The 17,026-nt window shown below is 30.4% G+C and overlaps 1 protein-coding gene across 1 annotated transcript; it reads right to left on the bottom strand.

Moving 5' to 3' along the window:
• Positions 1–9,778: 9,778 nt before the first annotated feature.
• LOC119690228 lies at positions 9,779–16,080 on the bottom strand. The gene is made up of 8 exons (XM_038105246.1): positions 15,741–16,080; positions 15,528–15,679; positions 15,249–15,431; positions 14,973–15,182; positions 13,126–13,302; positions 10,971–11,260; positions 10,764–10,909; positions 9,779–10,694 (listed from the first exon to the last, which is right to left on the bottom strand). Exons 1-8 carry the CDS (start codon positions 15,988–15,990, stop codon positions 9,904–9,906), a joined length of 2,199 nt encoding a protein of 732 aa, XP_037961174.1. The 5' UTR covers positions 15,991–16,080; the 3' UTR covers positions 9,779–9,903.
• Between the last annotated feature and the right edge of the window lie 946 nt (positions 16,081–17,026).

Genomic DNA, 17,026 nt, shown 5'->3' on the forward strand with positions numbered 1-17,026 from the left:
TATGAAATATGTTTTGTATCCTTTGACTGCGAAAAGTTATGGCAACAATAAAACATATTTGAGTCTTATGTAATTTGCATAACTGATTACATAATTAAGTTAACTGCAACCGTCACAATGCATTATTGAGCTGTCATTTCAAGTAAGGAATAAACGCGTAGTTTATGGAAATCGCTTCTGGTCTATTGTTAGATTATTCGACTAAAAGGTTCTGTTGAAATAATTTTCTACCTTAAACAAAAATTATACTTGAGCTGTATAAATAAATGGAACACATTAAGTACACTATGAAATTTTCAGAGGACTCTATGAACTTTTCCTAGTTGGGTTCCATCATTGTCTTTATTGAAGAGAAGAGACTCACTGTTGATGAGAGTTTAGCTAAAGGATACCAGTAAGCATTTTTAATGTAATTAAATTCTTGAAAGCATATTTAAACATAATTACTTCAATTTAATTTAATGCAAAGCATTTTCTAATTTAATAAAAATTAAAAGAAAAATATATTGAAAGATACCGAAAGACTTTCTTGCCTATTGTGTTGAATTTTCCTTATTAGGAAAAGGATTAGGGGACATGAAAATTAATTAAAATTGTGCAATGAAAACTCACTCAGTCGGAAGCACACATATAAACAAAAATTTTTCAGATTTACATACGAGATTAACCCACAAAGCAAACATTGAAGGATTTAAAATTAAAAAGTATTATATATTTTGTTCATTAAAAGATGAGTTTGATTATATATATATTTTTTTTGTTTTGTTTTGTTCTTTGTGTTTTTGTTGTTTGTAGTGCATCTTTAATGTAAATATGAAAAGATGAAAATGAATTAATACCAATATGTATACGAGCACATCCAATGACTAAATTCACTGAAGAATGTTATGCTCTAAAAACATCTACAGAAGTTATAATTAGGATATATTCAATATAGAAATCAAATCAGCCAGCTATCGTAGATATCGATGTAGTACCATTTTACACAGTTTTGTCTTTCAGAAAAAGTTCCCCGAATCTAAACACAACAGAATGCAAAAGATGTAGAAGAATGTAGATTTGCAACATAAAAATATATTTATAGAAGCAATTACTTACGTCGGTTAGATTCATTCTAATACTTAATCTAGTAGCAATGAGCCAAGTGGCTTCCATTTTTCAGGCGGAGGTCCACCCTCTTTCTGTTCGAGAATGCATTCATAGGGGCAGTCACGGTACCAACATATGCAACCTCTCAGACAGTCAAGCTGCTCTTAAATCACTAATAGCATTCACATTCCAATCGAAGTTGATTTGGGACAGTTTCAATCTTCTTAACATCCTAGTGACGAGGAACTCTGCTATAGATACCGGAACATAAGGGCCACGAATACAATGAAAGGGCAGATGTTTTGACTAAAAAGGAAGCAAAAACACCTTTTGTAAAAAAGCATACGGCAGTAAAAAGAGCTTATTATCTCTGAACATATAAAGTCTGAAGCTGATCTAAACTTAAGCAGAACACTGTAGATGGCAATACCATCTAAAAAAGATTCGTCTAGCAGACAAGAATTCCTGTTGACTCTGTCAATAGTAGCAGGAAACAGCAGATCACGTTCTAAGCGCCTGTTCAGCCGTGGCAGGAAGTAGACTTAACTACCTAGGCAGTGGAGTTTTGAGCCTCAAACAAATATTAACTTAAATACAGCCCATAGTTGTCACAAAATTCTTCAAATGTTTAGAATTGGACTAGTTGGGCGAATTGCTGCACCAAAGATCTTTCAGGTCGCAGTGAATACATAAAATGTCCATAATAATAATAATAAACACTTAATCTAGTTACCACAAAATATACCATAGAATTAACGTTGTAACAGAAACAAGTATTTGTAGTGATTAAGTGGATCCTTCACCGGTAAACTCTAAGACACATTTTCCGATGAAGGAAAAGAATTTTGGTAACATGGAAGCTATCCAAAACACTTGAACACACATCTTGATAGACCTTTATTTTTATTATTATTATTATTAGCTAAAGTTTATTCTACTTTTTATATTAAAATTAAGATTTCGTTTTCAGTTAATCAGCTTAAAAAATAATAATAAACCAAATATGGCTATAAGCTATTTGGTTGTTGAACGGAGGTTTAATAATGCCGGTAACATATGTATACCGATCATATTTACCCATTTGTTATCATACGGATCACTTAGAATATTTACAATATTTTTCTCGCTAAGAACTGTCAACAAAAAAATCTGTCTGCAAATTTCAGGCACTTCAAGAACATACGGAGCTTTCCAATGCTTTACCGACACAATAAGAAGGTGTGGATGACAATGGATCTATTTAACGAATGGCTTCAGATGCTGAATGATGGTATGAAAACTAAAAATCGAAAGATACTGTTATTTATCGACAATTGTATAGCGCATAATGGATCCCCTAATCTTAGCCACGTAAAAATAAATTTTTTGCCAGTAAACATCACTTCCAAACTGCACCACCTTGACCAGGTTGTTATAAAAAATTTTAAATTATTTCACCACAAGGTAATAGCTATTAATCTGGCTAATTAATTAATCTGGCAAATTGCTTATAAAGCGTGGAATAATGTCAACAATCTTGCATTTAAAACTGCTTTTGGGCTTGCAGTTTAAATCTCTTAATAAAGATTTACACATAGATCAACATAGATTATCTATGGGTCCTTGTATGTGAGAACTTTCAAAATGTCATCCTTTTCGATGATTACGTGAACATTGATAATGATGTGACTATACCTCGTTTGTTAACAGATAACAATATTTTGGAAGAAGTTGCGGCTATTAATAATGAGAGGATGATACTGCAGTTGAAGAATAACTTATAACGAATAAACAGCCAAATCAACCATTCAACAACTTCGATATTATATTTCCAATCATGATATCCAAAAAAATGTTTTTGATTGTTTATTAAGTTTGGAAAAATCAAGATTTATTAATTTCTTACTAAATTAAAAGTACGTAAGATGTAAATTGGATAATTCAGTTATATTAAACTTATATATAAGTTATGGAACCCGAACATTTCGAACTTGTCGAAATGTTCGAAAGTCGATATTAAGTTTAAGGTTTAGTAGTTAAGTTATTTGAAGTAAAACTTGTGAACGGTTGGAACAACATCGCCAATCAAAATTATATATTAGTAATAAACACTTCACTCGCTCTCTTGGACTGGGAACGAGCAAATATAATTTATATATAAAATATGTAAAAATCAACTGAAATGTAAAAGGCCCGTTAATTCGTATTTTCTTTTTTATTAACCTCGTTAAATCGGAACGTCGATAATTCGAAAAGCCCTCTAATTCGTAAAAAATGCTGTTCCCTTGCGATTTCGAATTATCGGAGTTAGACTGTATAAGGAATTAATTATTTCAAAATACTTTTCCTAAAGACCACTGATAATGAGTATTCGGCTAGGCAGACAATTTTTATTTGGTAAAAATTTTTTTATTATAATTTACTAACCGTCTTCAGTAACTACTATAAGGTAATAACATAATATTTTACTACATATTGTTCTAGTGTTAAGAATAATCTATTTTTCTTTTTTTTTGGAAATCATTATTATTAGGTCCCTTGCCAATATATATAAAAATGTAGAATAAATTCATAAAAAATTTAGTTATTAATTAATGAATGCATTGGTGCTCACATTTGTTATTTATTTATTTATAATAACGTTTATTAACATTTAACAATGCATTTATTTAATTTATTTTATTTTTCATACATAATTTATTTAAACAAAATTAAAAACAAGATATTTAAAAATAGTGTTCCCTCTATTGTTAAGTCAGTAATGCTTAAAATATTAATTTTGGAATACTCGTACTAAGATTTAAAATTACAATATATAGAATTAAGTAACAGTCACCAAAGCACATGTTCAACAAATGCGATTTGTTCATACCAAAAAGCAGCCAAAACTATCCAACAATACAACTCAACAGACACTAAGTAGGGAATTAGTAATGCTAAGTTCTAAGAAACTGTTTAAGATTACCCTATAGGCTCTGAAAGCAGTACAATAGATCTCTTAGTTATAGTGTTGTATATATCCAAAGAGTACTACAATAAGTCCTTTTTCGCAGTACTTTATATAATTAGAGAGCAGTACAATAGATCTCTTGATCACAATACTTTATATCCCTAGAGGGTAGTACAATACACATCTATGTTGTCAGACTTTATATACCTAAAAGGCAGTAAAATATACACTTGGTCGCAGTACTTCATGTACCCTAGAGAATAGAATAGTTCTCATGGTTGCTATGCTTTATATACATGCTTCCTATGTAGACTTCTTTGTCGCTGTCCTCTATTTACCTCTAGAACAGTACAATCGATTTTCTAGTCGCAGTACTTTATGTATCTAGAGTACAGTAGAATAGACCGCTTGGTTACTATAGTTTATATATCTAGAGGGCAGTGAAATATAATAGATCCTTTGGTCGTAACACTTTATATACTTGACTTGCACAATAAATTATAATACAACCATAGGTAAAATGATGATTTACTAAAAAAAAATTAATCACTTAATTTGAAATGAAAAACATTTATGTTAAAATTGATTTTTAAGTTTAATTATGCAAAAGAAAATATTTTTTTAATAGAAAAGTTTTTGAATAATAATGAAGAGCAAAATTTTATTTTTAATTAAATTAATTTTTTGCTGGCCATATAAATATCCATAATTGTCAAATATTATTAATAATTTTATTAATAATTTTATTAATAATTTTATTAATAATATTATTAATAATATTATTAATAATATTATTAATAATATTATTATAATTTTCAAAAAATTATTATTTTATTTACAAAGAATTGAAATTTATTGTTAATGACTTTAACTTACCCATTTCTGTTTTCTTGAAAACAAATATTCCAATTATTGTTAATAAATTGTTAATAAATTAAGTGTTTTGTTAAACAATTTCTTGAGTTATAAGTTTATTGAATTTATTAACCACATAAACTGAAATTCAACTAAGAAGTTTCAATTGTATTTATATTTAATTAATTATTAATATTAATATATTAAATATGTTTTTATTTTAACATATTCTAATAGATTTAATAAATTCATATATTTTTATATAGTGAAATATTGTTTCGACATCTTTTCCGATACTTTCATATGTTATATGTTACCACTAACACCACACGTCAATTGGATAATTTTTAGATAAAATAGATAAACACTCGGTTTGTTAATATTAACAATTCACTGATTCGCACTGATTTGCACTGAATTTCAATTGAAATTCAAATATAACGAAATATCCTTTACCGCCTTTTCTGTCAGAAAAGGCTCAGAACTCCGTGTGAAGCGTTTAATCGAATGGAATCGGTGTGCGGCACACTCCAAGCACAAAACCAAATGAGCAGAAATCGCAACGTAAATATTCTTCTAAGCAAATTTCCACTTCAATTCAGATACCAAACCGACCGCTTGCCACCATAGACGAACTGACAATGAATGCCGCCACATCAGTATCGCACGTTGAAAGCTGAAAGCTGAAAACCGAATGTGCTTCTGTCGATGTAACGCCAAAAGATACATTCAAAGTGCAAAGGAAGCTTGCGCAGACGTACTAGAACGTGGTGAAAATGTATCTAAAACAATCGACAAGTGTGCATTTTCCCACATCAACACAATTCTGCCGTGGTAGATACTCGTAAAACCTCAACTTCGTGCCGTAAAGGCCAAAAGGTAAAACTTATCCGCCACAAACGAAATACTTATTCGTACAATGATATTTTTCTATTTTAGATATTTTTAGTTCGCCCATTTTGGGTTCAACGATGCTAATGTTGTGTCTAATGAAGTGTAAGATTGCTTGTTTACGTTCATTTTGCTTGAACACTACTGTTCCAAGCACATGACTACTGAAGCAATTCACATGAGTACACTGAACTGTTCACTGATAAGCAATCAAAATCAAACATTCTGCTTCAAGACTTTCAAGTGATTTTTTAGACAAAATACCATTAATAACAACTGTCAGTATGAGTAAGTACCGGTTTATATTATCCTAGAGACCTACCTCTACTTTCTGCAACTTGCCAATAACAGATGAAAAGCACTTAAGTCATATACAACTTCCAGTTAAACATGACCCAACTATAATAAAAATAAATCCTCGAAACTCATCATAAGGGACCGCGTGAACACTGCAAGATTTACTGCTGTTCTTACTGCTCATTGGTGTGACCACTAAGAACTTCTCACTGCAGAAGTTGTGGAAATCCGCAGGAGAAAGAAACCATAATACATATTCTCTGTGAATGCCCGGCTTTAGCGTCTAGAAAATATAGGTTCTTAGGAAAATACTTCTTTTATCATATTTAGTTTATCAGACTGCTCACCGATGAAGATGAAAGACCTATTAAATTATCTAAATTCGGCGGGATGGATTTAGTCTCTACTCTTCTATACTAGGGTTCCTGCGAGAAATGTGGTAGCAAAACGGCGAAAAACTAATTGAGGTACATAAAGTTATCTAATAGCCTGCCACTGCAACCAACCAACCATGAGTAATCGACAAAAAGACAAATAATAAAATACAATAGTCGATACTGTCAGCCGATATAGTCGAATACGTTATTTAAATCAAAAATGTCAAAATACTAGTTATCTAGCACATATCTCTTAAAACACAAGACATGAGATTAGAACTCAAAAATCTGTGTTAATAAATAAATCAAGGCTCACAATTATCAATCGACAACAAATATATACTCTATATACCTATGTATAAAGTTTCATTCGAATAAGCTTAATAGCTAAGTACTTTATGGGGTCTAAGATGTTTCCTGTAATACGTTTTTAAAATCTTGACAAATCTTATTTACCATTTTTACACAAATATAATGTTTTGTGTGAGGGGTATAAAAAGATTACACCTCATATACCTATTATAAGTCCAATGATAAACGGATAATTTATTTGTGCTTTTAATTTGATAGCATAAAAAATAAAATTTAAAAAGCACTTTTAAGGTGCAATTAACACTTTTTTCTATATATATATAATCTATATATATGATATTTATAATATAACATTGCTGTGATATTTAGTATGTTAGTATAGTTTAATATAAGAATTGGGTGTTCTGTACTCTCAAAAACACGTATGAGTTAGCATGACTTAGGTGTAAAAGGGACTCATAAATAAATACTCAGAATTTAATGTACCTCTATTGGATACAGATTATATTTATATAACTTTATAATAATATAATTAAAGCAAAAATCAAAATTGTATGAAAAATTAAAGTAATTTTCTAAATAGTTAAATAAATACGTATTACTGCTGAACAAAGAACGCATCTTATATTATAGAATAAGTGGCAACGCTTGATGTGTGTCAATGATGTGTGTGTGGTTCTATGCTCATATAAATATATGAGAATTTCTAGAGTATATAGAGTACAAGGTATATCACTCATATAAAAGTTTAATATCTATTCGTTTATCACCAAGTTATAGCGCAGAGTTAGCGCATAAAGCTATGTCCATAAGTCTTGATGTCCTAAATGTATTTGAATGCACGTAATATGCCTTTTCAAGATTTTTTTATAAACAAACTCCTCTGAATAAGTCTGCATTTAAATAATTTTATTTTGAATATAATTTGAAAATTATGCAATTGAGTAAAATATATACACTGTCATTATGTGCCCTCCCAACCTAACCTTACCTAACCTAACATTATATTAATTTTAATAGTTTAACAAAAAACATTAGTCTTGTAAATTAAAAAAAAATCGTCAAAAATTTTAAATAAAAAAAATCTTTTTCCTAAATTCTCAAAACATATTTTAATATTTTACTTATACGTATATCTTTAATACTGATTTCAAGTATTATATATTTTTTATATATTGTAATTGTAAATACACCAAGGAAATAATAATAAAATGGACTTTTATTTTAATCAAAAAAAAAAAAAAATTAAAATTATTTTATTTGAATTATCCAATATATAAAATTTGATATTCCTATTTCTATAGATTTTTATACGACAATATTTCGAGCATAAAAACTCTTGCGACATTCCACTGACTATTCCACTGCAAATACTAATTATTATTATATGTATAACAGCCTGAGCTCAACAACTGGGTTTTGGACTCAATTCTCAATGAAGTTTGGAGAACAAAATTCGATTGCACATCTTATGCTTAAATCGATCTGGACCTACGCTATGCAACTTTCGGTCACTGTACATTTAATGTAGAAATATTAGAAAGGAACAATCACTAATATTTCGAAATATGATCATTGCTCCATAGTATGTACCAAACGACTTCAATCAGGAATTTTAAATAGATATTACAATGTATTAGCTGTAAGCGTTCTGAATAAAAGCCTGAAACCTAAACGTCTCCAAAACGAGATTGTTAAGCTTAGAACCTGGATTGTGTATACCAGTTTTATAGTTTTGTAGTTATGAATACATAATTACAGTCATTTTCAATTTGGTTTTGTCCTCTAAGGGACTTTCGAAACCGCACAATTAAGAGAAAATTGTGAAGAAAGGATGTCACCTTCAAAGTAAAACGATTAAATACTAAATAACCCATCAATGCCCGATGTTTCTAACTGCCGCCAACGACCAAAATGCAGAGGCCGCTGAATATTGTTTTATGCGATCAAGATAGACATGCGGTTGTAGTGTTCAATCAAGTCAATAAATAATTACTAAAGCCGTGTGCGACTTCGAGTAAATTGAGGTAAAGTAAATTGAAATTTCCTACGGATTTTTTGCACTGCACTTATGTAAGTATTTATGTAAGTATTTATTTAATTATACATTATATTAATTTTAATAGTTTAACAAAAAACATTAGTCTTGTAAATTAAAAAAAAATCGTCAAAAATTTTAAATAAAAAAAATCTTTTTCCTAAATTCTCAAAACATATTTTAATATTTTACTTATACGTATATCTTTAATACTGATTTCAAGTATTATATATTTTTTATATATTGTAATTGTAAATACACCAAGGAAATAATAATAAAATGGACTTTTATTTTAATCAAAAAAAAAAAAAAAATTAAAATTATTTTATTTGAATTATCCAATATATAAAATTTGATATTCCTATTTCTATAGATTTTTATACGACAATATTTCGAGCATAAAAACTCTTGCGACATTCCACTGACTATTCCACTGCAAATACTAATTATTATTATATGTATAACAGCCTGAGCTCAACAACTGGGTTTTGGACTCAATTCTCAATGAAGTTTGGAGAACAAAATTCGATTGCACATCTTATGCTTAAATCGATCTGGACCTACGCTATGCAACTTTCGGTCACTGTACATTTAATGTAGAAATATTAGAAAGGAACAATCACTAATATTTCGAAATATGATCATTGCTCCATAGTATGTACCAAACGACTTCAATCAGGAATTTTAAATAGATATTACAATGTATTAGCTGTAAGCGTTCTGAATAAAAGCCTGAAACCTAAACGTCTCCAAAACGAGATTGTGAAGCTTAGAACCAAATAGTGTTTAGGGAGATTTATAAAAAAAACTTATGTATGTAAGATATTAACATATAACGATCAATGGATATCAATTTTGCTATTATTTTTTGTCGAAAAATTTTCAATATTTTTTGTAAAAAATATAGACTGCTGACAAATTTTGGGTCTAATTAAATTTAAATTAATTTACAAGATACTAAAAATTAAATAAATCTCTGTTATATTTCACTTACAATTTTTAGTTTATTTTTGATGGAGTTATAATTTTGACTTGATTTTGTACGTATAAACATAAATATGTATCGAAATCCTTATATATGTATAAATGTATGACAATTATTATATTAAAGTAAATTATTTTCGTTTTTTCTTTCCCTTTTTCTTTCCTTTTTTCTTTCCTTTTTTTCCTTTACCTTTTTTACTTGATTTTTCGGATGGCGCTGATGTATCAGTGGTTGCAGTAGTTTCTGACGTTCCAGTCAGCGTAGATGGATCAGATTTTTTCTTTCCTTTTTCCTTTCCTTTTTTTCCTTTACCTTTTTTACTTGATTTTTCGGATGGTGCTGAGGTATCAGTGGTTACAGTAGTTCCTGACGTTCCAGTCAGCGTAGATGGAACAGATTTTGCAGATGATTGCGGAGTTCCTGTTGCTGTTCCTGTTGTTGTTCCTGTTGCTGTTCCTGTTGCTGTTCCTGTTGCTGTTCCTGTTGCTGTTCCCGTTGCTGTTCCTGTTCCTGTTCTTGATGCTGTTCCTGTTCCTGTTGCTGTTCCTATTTTTGTTGGATCTGATGCAGTTGTCATAGTAGTTGTTCCAGAAATGTGTTCTCCAAAAGGCATTCCTTCATATGCTTCATAACTACCGTAAGAGAATTGCGAAGATTGGCTATTAAACGAAGCTTTACTCTTCCTTCTGCTACCTAAGTCAATTGATTGACTTCGTTTCTTAACTGAAAGCTCCTCTTCATTAACAGCCAAACATAGTTCTATAAAAGCATGTAAATATGGACTCTTTAACATTACAGTCAGTTGCAAAGCCTCATCAAGCGCTTCCCTAACAAGCTCCGTTTTATGCAAAGTTGCATGCGATTTACACACTAACATTGTACTAAGGAATGACCACAAATGACTATGACTTGCTCTTGCCTCTATTGTTATTCATAATTAATTATATATTATTAAAAGTTACTTTTATTTATATATAAAAATATACTAACCAATAATCGCTTTTCGTGCCATTGAGCAGCACATATCGAAACGTCTTTGGCGAAGGTGAGCATTTGCCATTTCATGCAACAAATAACATTTCTCAATAGCGTATTTTGCAAATCGCATTCGTTTTTCAAGACGAGACAGAAAGTTCCTAAATGGAAGATAATTTCTAAATGCCTGTTTCTTTATAAATAATATGACCTTTAACTGACCTGTAAGCAATGAATGTGTGATCAATAGCATCTGGTTCTTGGTATGTTGATTTATCACCGAATACAAATTGTATTTGATCTTTGCCTTTATTTACAGGTAATTCCAATAGATAAAATATATGATCCTTAAGTTGCCCATTCAGTCTTGCTGGTATTTGATAGCGATCCGCATATGCCAATGCCAAAACGTTATATACCTCGCAAACAAACTCGTACTTCCAAGGCATAACCCGATGTGTTTTTAGAACAACATAATCACCCATAAGTTCTTCAATATATCTGGCCAATTTCTATTTAAAACATAAAAAGAAAAGATTGTAAAGATTGAAAAGATTCGAAAAAAATGTTACTTCATATATGTTTAATTATAATTAATATATCAAGGAACTACATAAACAAAAGATAAATAATATACAAAAGCGAAGAATCATTAAAAATGAATGTCTCCCTGTATATTAAATAAATGAAAATTAATACTTGTACTAGTAATAGAGAATTTTAAAAACCGCTTTTGTAAAGTGATCCCTTTTTAACCAGTATCGCAGAATGGGCAGGCAGAAAGAGAAAAAGCGTTAGAGCAACAACTTGTGCTCTTCAGCACAAAAGATCAACTATGATCGCAGTGTTCCTCCGATTCCCTGTCTATTTCTTGTCTTATTCTAACAATTTCTAAGCAAATGCCATGCAAAGGCAGACTAAGTGGGACCTCTTTCGGACTTGAGAATCATTTTGATTAGAGATAATTTCCACTGCTTGGAAAAGTCGTTAAACGAGAAAATTTCATTGAAGATGACAGCAATGATCCAAATGACTTCATCAAGAAGTTGCTTAAGCATTTTGGCAGTGATTCCGTCAACTCTTATTGCCTTTTTTCTCGTGTCTTGTTAATGACGGCATCCTTCACTTCAAAGAAACTCACTTGGAGGGAGTCAATAACTTTTGTGAAGAACTAGACAAAAAGCTGCAAGTTACTTTCCATCGGATTGTGTTAAGATTTTCTGCAGGTGCTCAGCCATAACGAGATAATCGTCCATTCGTCATTTCTAGCCCATGTTTTGTCTCGTTTTCTTAAGGGGGGTTTACTTTGTACTGTGATTTTGAATTTTTGAGCTGCTTTCTACAGCGTATAATTTTGCAGTGAATGGTTTTTGCCTACAGATAATGCGTCCTTAAGCGCTTTCGTTACTTCTGCAAATTTTTGCTTTGACTCCGGAGATAGGTGAGTTTTCCAGTTCCGCCTTGCACAGCGCTTGGCTGAAACGAGCACATCGATATCAGATTAGAATGTGACAATTCGTGTTTTTATAAATTTAGTTGCAATGGCCTGAGACGTTGTTGCAGAAATAGTGCTATTGAGCAGGTAAACAGCTTCATTAATTTCTTTTTCAGATTCAATAAATAAATTTTTTTGAACTTGTTTCCTATGTCGGTTCCAATTTGTATATGTTTTAAATCTGTCTTGGCAAACTTGACTGTATAGTCGTTTTATTGATAAAGTGACTGGATAGTCATCTGACGAAAGCTCAAATGAAGGTACAACGCAAATGTTGTTATAGTTAAGGCCTTTGTAAACTCTGAAGTTTGTTAGGTCCGGAATTCTGTATATATCAGTTAGCCAATATGTTATGTGATGAATGGATATAATATTATAGCTATTGTTGATTGCATCATAATATTGTGGTCATTTCAGTGAGATTAGTCTTGAACCCCAGAATGTGTATTTAACGTTGTAGTCACCAACAGCTCGAAACTTCGGTCCCAATGACAGAAAAAAAATTTTGAAATGAGTTGAGGAAATACTAAACTTCGGGAGCAGTAAATAATAGAAAAAAAAATTTAATTGTTCTCTAGACGATAGGCAAACGGAAGTAGCTTGCATATATTTTTCGCAATGTGCTCTACGTCGTAGTAATCGATGGTATTTTTGACTAATACACAACTTCTTCCATGAGCCTTCCCGTCGGGGTGTTTTGAGTTGTAAAATTAAAAGCCGTGAATGTGAAACTAGTTTTTTGATGCTAAATAAATATCAGCGATAAGCATAATGTGAAAAAGATTTGTTGTTAAAAATGTATATAGTATTAGAACTCTAATATACTGTATTGACATATAACACTGTAATGTGTAAGCTCATTCTGTCAAGCATTATATTTACCCTTATTTTGCCACTTTCTCTAAGTTGAAGGATTTCCTTCTGTGCAGTTATCATACGACGACGGGTTTCATATTGTACTCTATAAAGATGAGCTTCATGATGCTTATCCCAAACGGCTTTATTTGGACACCTACGCATATTTTCATTGTATAAAGGACTGCGAGCATGTAACATTTTCTATTATATAGAAAGAATGAAATTTATTATTTTTAATTTTTTTTTATTTTTTTAATATTAAACAAAAATTTGTAAAAAGCGTCGATTCAATTCGATTTAGGACTTCTATTAATTTTTTACTAAAATAGGCAAACATATGCTGTAGTATAAATAATAATTATGCTATCCTTGCACAATCAGTTATTATAACACTCCATCCTGAGGAGTATCCTTCATATACACTTCGAAAATTTTCCGACTTTTACATAAAAAATAACAAATATTTCGATCTACATCTACTGAAGTTAGTAGACGAAAATATCTGTTAAATAACTATATACATAAGTTAACTACTGTCATATTATTTACTTATTTATTATTTTAAAAACACGATCTGGCAAAAATTAAAACAGATAATTATTAGAGTCGACACTAATATAAACATTTAATAAAAAAAAAACTGTATAAAATAAATGAAAAAAAATACTGAAACCTAGTTCTTTAGTTAGGAAACCTAGTTCTTTAGTTTTGTTCCTAACTAAGAACTTAGTTAGGAACAAAACACCCTCAAATAAGAATGATAACATAAAAATTGTATATTCTAGCATTATCTATCTTCTTTTTAAGACGTCTAAACTAGCTTGTTCTATAATATATGCATAACCCGCCCATTAAACCTAACACCCAAAATCAATATATTTTATATTTACACCTATTTCGGTAGTGACTTTAAATAATAGTGATTATATCTAGAAGATAGACACTGTTGAACACATTATTAGCTAAAATAGTACTGGCACTTAATTCATCAAATATCTTTGATCTAAAACTTCTCATGTTAATAAGATTAGTTAGATTATTACGTTGCGAATTGCTGAATATTGTCTTCGCTGTGAAGACAAATATCTCATACAAGAATTTGGATACTCGAACGTTCACAAGAAGCAACTATCATACATCATCGTTCAAACAGTTTGATGAGAAAGAGAGTTTGCACATCAATAATGATAGAAGATAACATTATATATTCACAATTGTCAGATATATCTAAGAAACTTTTTCGATTTAAATATTTTTATTTTTTTATATTGTTCGTCTGACATAAAACTATAGACGTACATAAGTGAAGTTCATAAAACCTAGTGTCTTTGTTTTATCTTTCAGGGATCATATCGAACATTGTGCCTAAAACAGAACATTATTAGATTATTTAAAGCACTATATGGATTTTACTCGTCTAAAAATTTTTTGTCTTTTATCTTATCTAGCAACCTTTACCATATACCACAATTTGAGAGTTTATCTTATATATGAACTTTGCAATCATGTTGGTTGTCTCTCAGAGTGTGTCGTTTTTATTAATTGAATTCTTATTGACAAATAACAAATTCCACTACCTATTGGATACCTAACCCTATTAACACTATTTATGGTACCCCACTTATAAAGGCTCTGTCTGACAACTTAACAATCAATACAGTTATTATAATAAAGCAATTATAATTATAATCTAAAAAACCATTCAATACAATAGTTCCATTTATAACTAGTAACACGTATGAAGGCTCTATCTGGTATCTTAAGACCAACCAATAAGATATATTTGACAATTATTATAATAAAATAATTATAATGAAGCATAATACAAAACAAAAAAAAAAGAAAAAAATTTTTTTTAACTAAAAACTTACCAAATATTTTTTTGATATATCATATGTGTTATGTACTAGTCGTCTTAAGTAAGGTGTGGATTCCCGAAATTGTGGCATCAATAAATTCTGATCCTCACGCAACTCCTTTAAGAACAAAACATCTTGCCAGCTTTTGTTTAAATATATTTGATTAAAAACTTTAAAGGCACGTGCACGACGGGCAACTTCACGGGGATGTAAAAGTATTTCCTATTTTGGAATAGAATACATATCATTAATCAATTAATGTTGTGATAATTCAATGGATAATATTACCTCAAGTTCAAGAATGCTGAGTACATCACATTTTCCTTCGTCTCTTAAAGTTTTCCACAACGGACGTGTATCCACAAAATTATCTTTTGCAATTTGTGCTAAGACTTTTGGAAAATTTCGTTCATTTTTCAGTAAAAAAGGACCCAGCGTATCACCCAAACAATCTTTGAAATTTTGATCGATCTTTTAATATAAAAACATATTGTAATAGATTAATTATCAAAAGCAAACTCAGTACCTTACCTTATCCGAACAAATAATTTAAGTCACATAACTTACCACATGTAATCGATTCTTAAATGCATTAACATTTTTGCCCTTGTATTTGCAGGAATAATCATAGGCCTCGACTTTACATTTCTCAAACTGGTTCATCTCATAAAGAGCATTGCAAACCTCAATTTTAATGGGCGCGCTTAAGTCATTGATGTCTAAGAACAGTAATTTATTGGGAATGAGGTTAAAGTCATAATGCTAAAGGATTTTACTTACCTCCAGCGACTCTGGCGTCTTTCAATGCCTGTTCGGTTTGTGCAACATTTCGTTTGCAAATACTGCGATAGTACAGTGCCTTATCGTCATCTTCCTTAATTTGCAAAGATTTGTCACAGTAATACTGAGCTATGTTTAATTGTTGCTTGTGCATATAAAAGAGACCCCAATCACGATAGATTTTCTGCTCGTGCTCGGGGCTCCATGCAAGTTTCTCCCATGGTTGCTTCACAGCTTGCAAGGCAAACATTTTGTGGTATTTTCAGTAATGGGCAGAAAATACAGATATGCAACTAATAAAAATTTTGAATCTATTGGAAAGATAATAATTTCTTACAATATTTTGAATACTTATATTTAAATCATATGTATGTTGATAAATGTTATATATTTTATTTCAAATTTAAAATGGAAAACGGCACACTATATATAAACTTATAATTCTACTTAAATTGCAAAACAAAATATATCTTTTTATAATAAAGCATTAATTGTGATTGTCAATTCTGTCAGATATCTTACTCTGCGTTTTTGTCTCCATTGGGCGAATATCTTTCCTTTAACATGCAATAGCAATTGAACCATCATGACAATAGTCTATTCGTAGTCGGAATATCCCGTAATCGTTTTTTTGACTATAATTATTCTTCTACGGCTGTGTGCGCTGAGAACTTGTGCTCTCGGCAAAGAGAAACTTTGTCTGGATTGTGTATACCAGTTTTATAGTTTTGTAGTTATGAATACATAATTACAGTCATTTTCAATTTGGTTTTGTCCTCTAAGGGACTTTCGAAACCGCACAATTAAGAGAAAATTGTGAAGAAAGGATGTCACCTTCAAAGTAAAACGATTAAATACTAAATAACCCATCAATGCCCGATGTTTCTAACTGCCGCCAACGACCAAAATGCAGAGGCCGCTGAATATTGTTTTATGCGATCAAGATAGACATGCGGTTGTAGTGTTCAATCAAGTCAATAAATAATTACTAAAGCCGTGTGCGACTTCGAGTAAATTGAGGTAAAGTAAATTGAAATTTCCTACGGATTTTTTGCACTGCACTTATGTAAGTATTTATGTAAGTATTTATTTAATTATTTATTGCACTTATTTATTAATTTTCGTTAAAAGTTTTCAAATTTGTTTATTTATTTATAAACATCTTATAAAATTTATACAATGATAACACCTAATTTACCTAACTTTTATCTAATTTATCCTATTCGAAATTCTGGTAAATACCAACATTTGCTGCCATCCGACATAATTTACTATTTCCCTCAATA

The sequence above is a fragment of the Teleopsis dalmanni genome, chromosome X, assembly GCF_002237135.1.
Source record: "Teleopsis dalmanni isolate 2A chromosome X, ASM223713v2, whole genome shotgun sequence".
Taxonomy (NCBI): Eukaryota; Metazoa; Arthropoda; class Insecta; order Diptera; family Diopsidae; genus Teleopsis; species Teleopsis dalmanni.

Excerpts from the sequence above, each read along its gene's own strand:
- LOC119690228 (XM_038105246.1), bottom strand. The coding sequence starts at position 15,990 with ATGTTTGCCTTGCAAGCTGTGAAGCAACCATGGGAGAAACTTGCATGG. Across the intron at positions 15,432-15,527 it reads TTAAGAATCGATTACATGTG|ATCGATCAAAATTTCAAAGA; the intron begins GTAAGTTATGTG and ends TTATATTAAAAG. Across the intron at positions 13,303-14,972 it reads ATATATCAAAAAAATATTTG|AAAATGTTACATGCTCGCAG; the intron begins GTAAGTTTTTAG and ends TCTATATAATAG.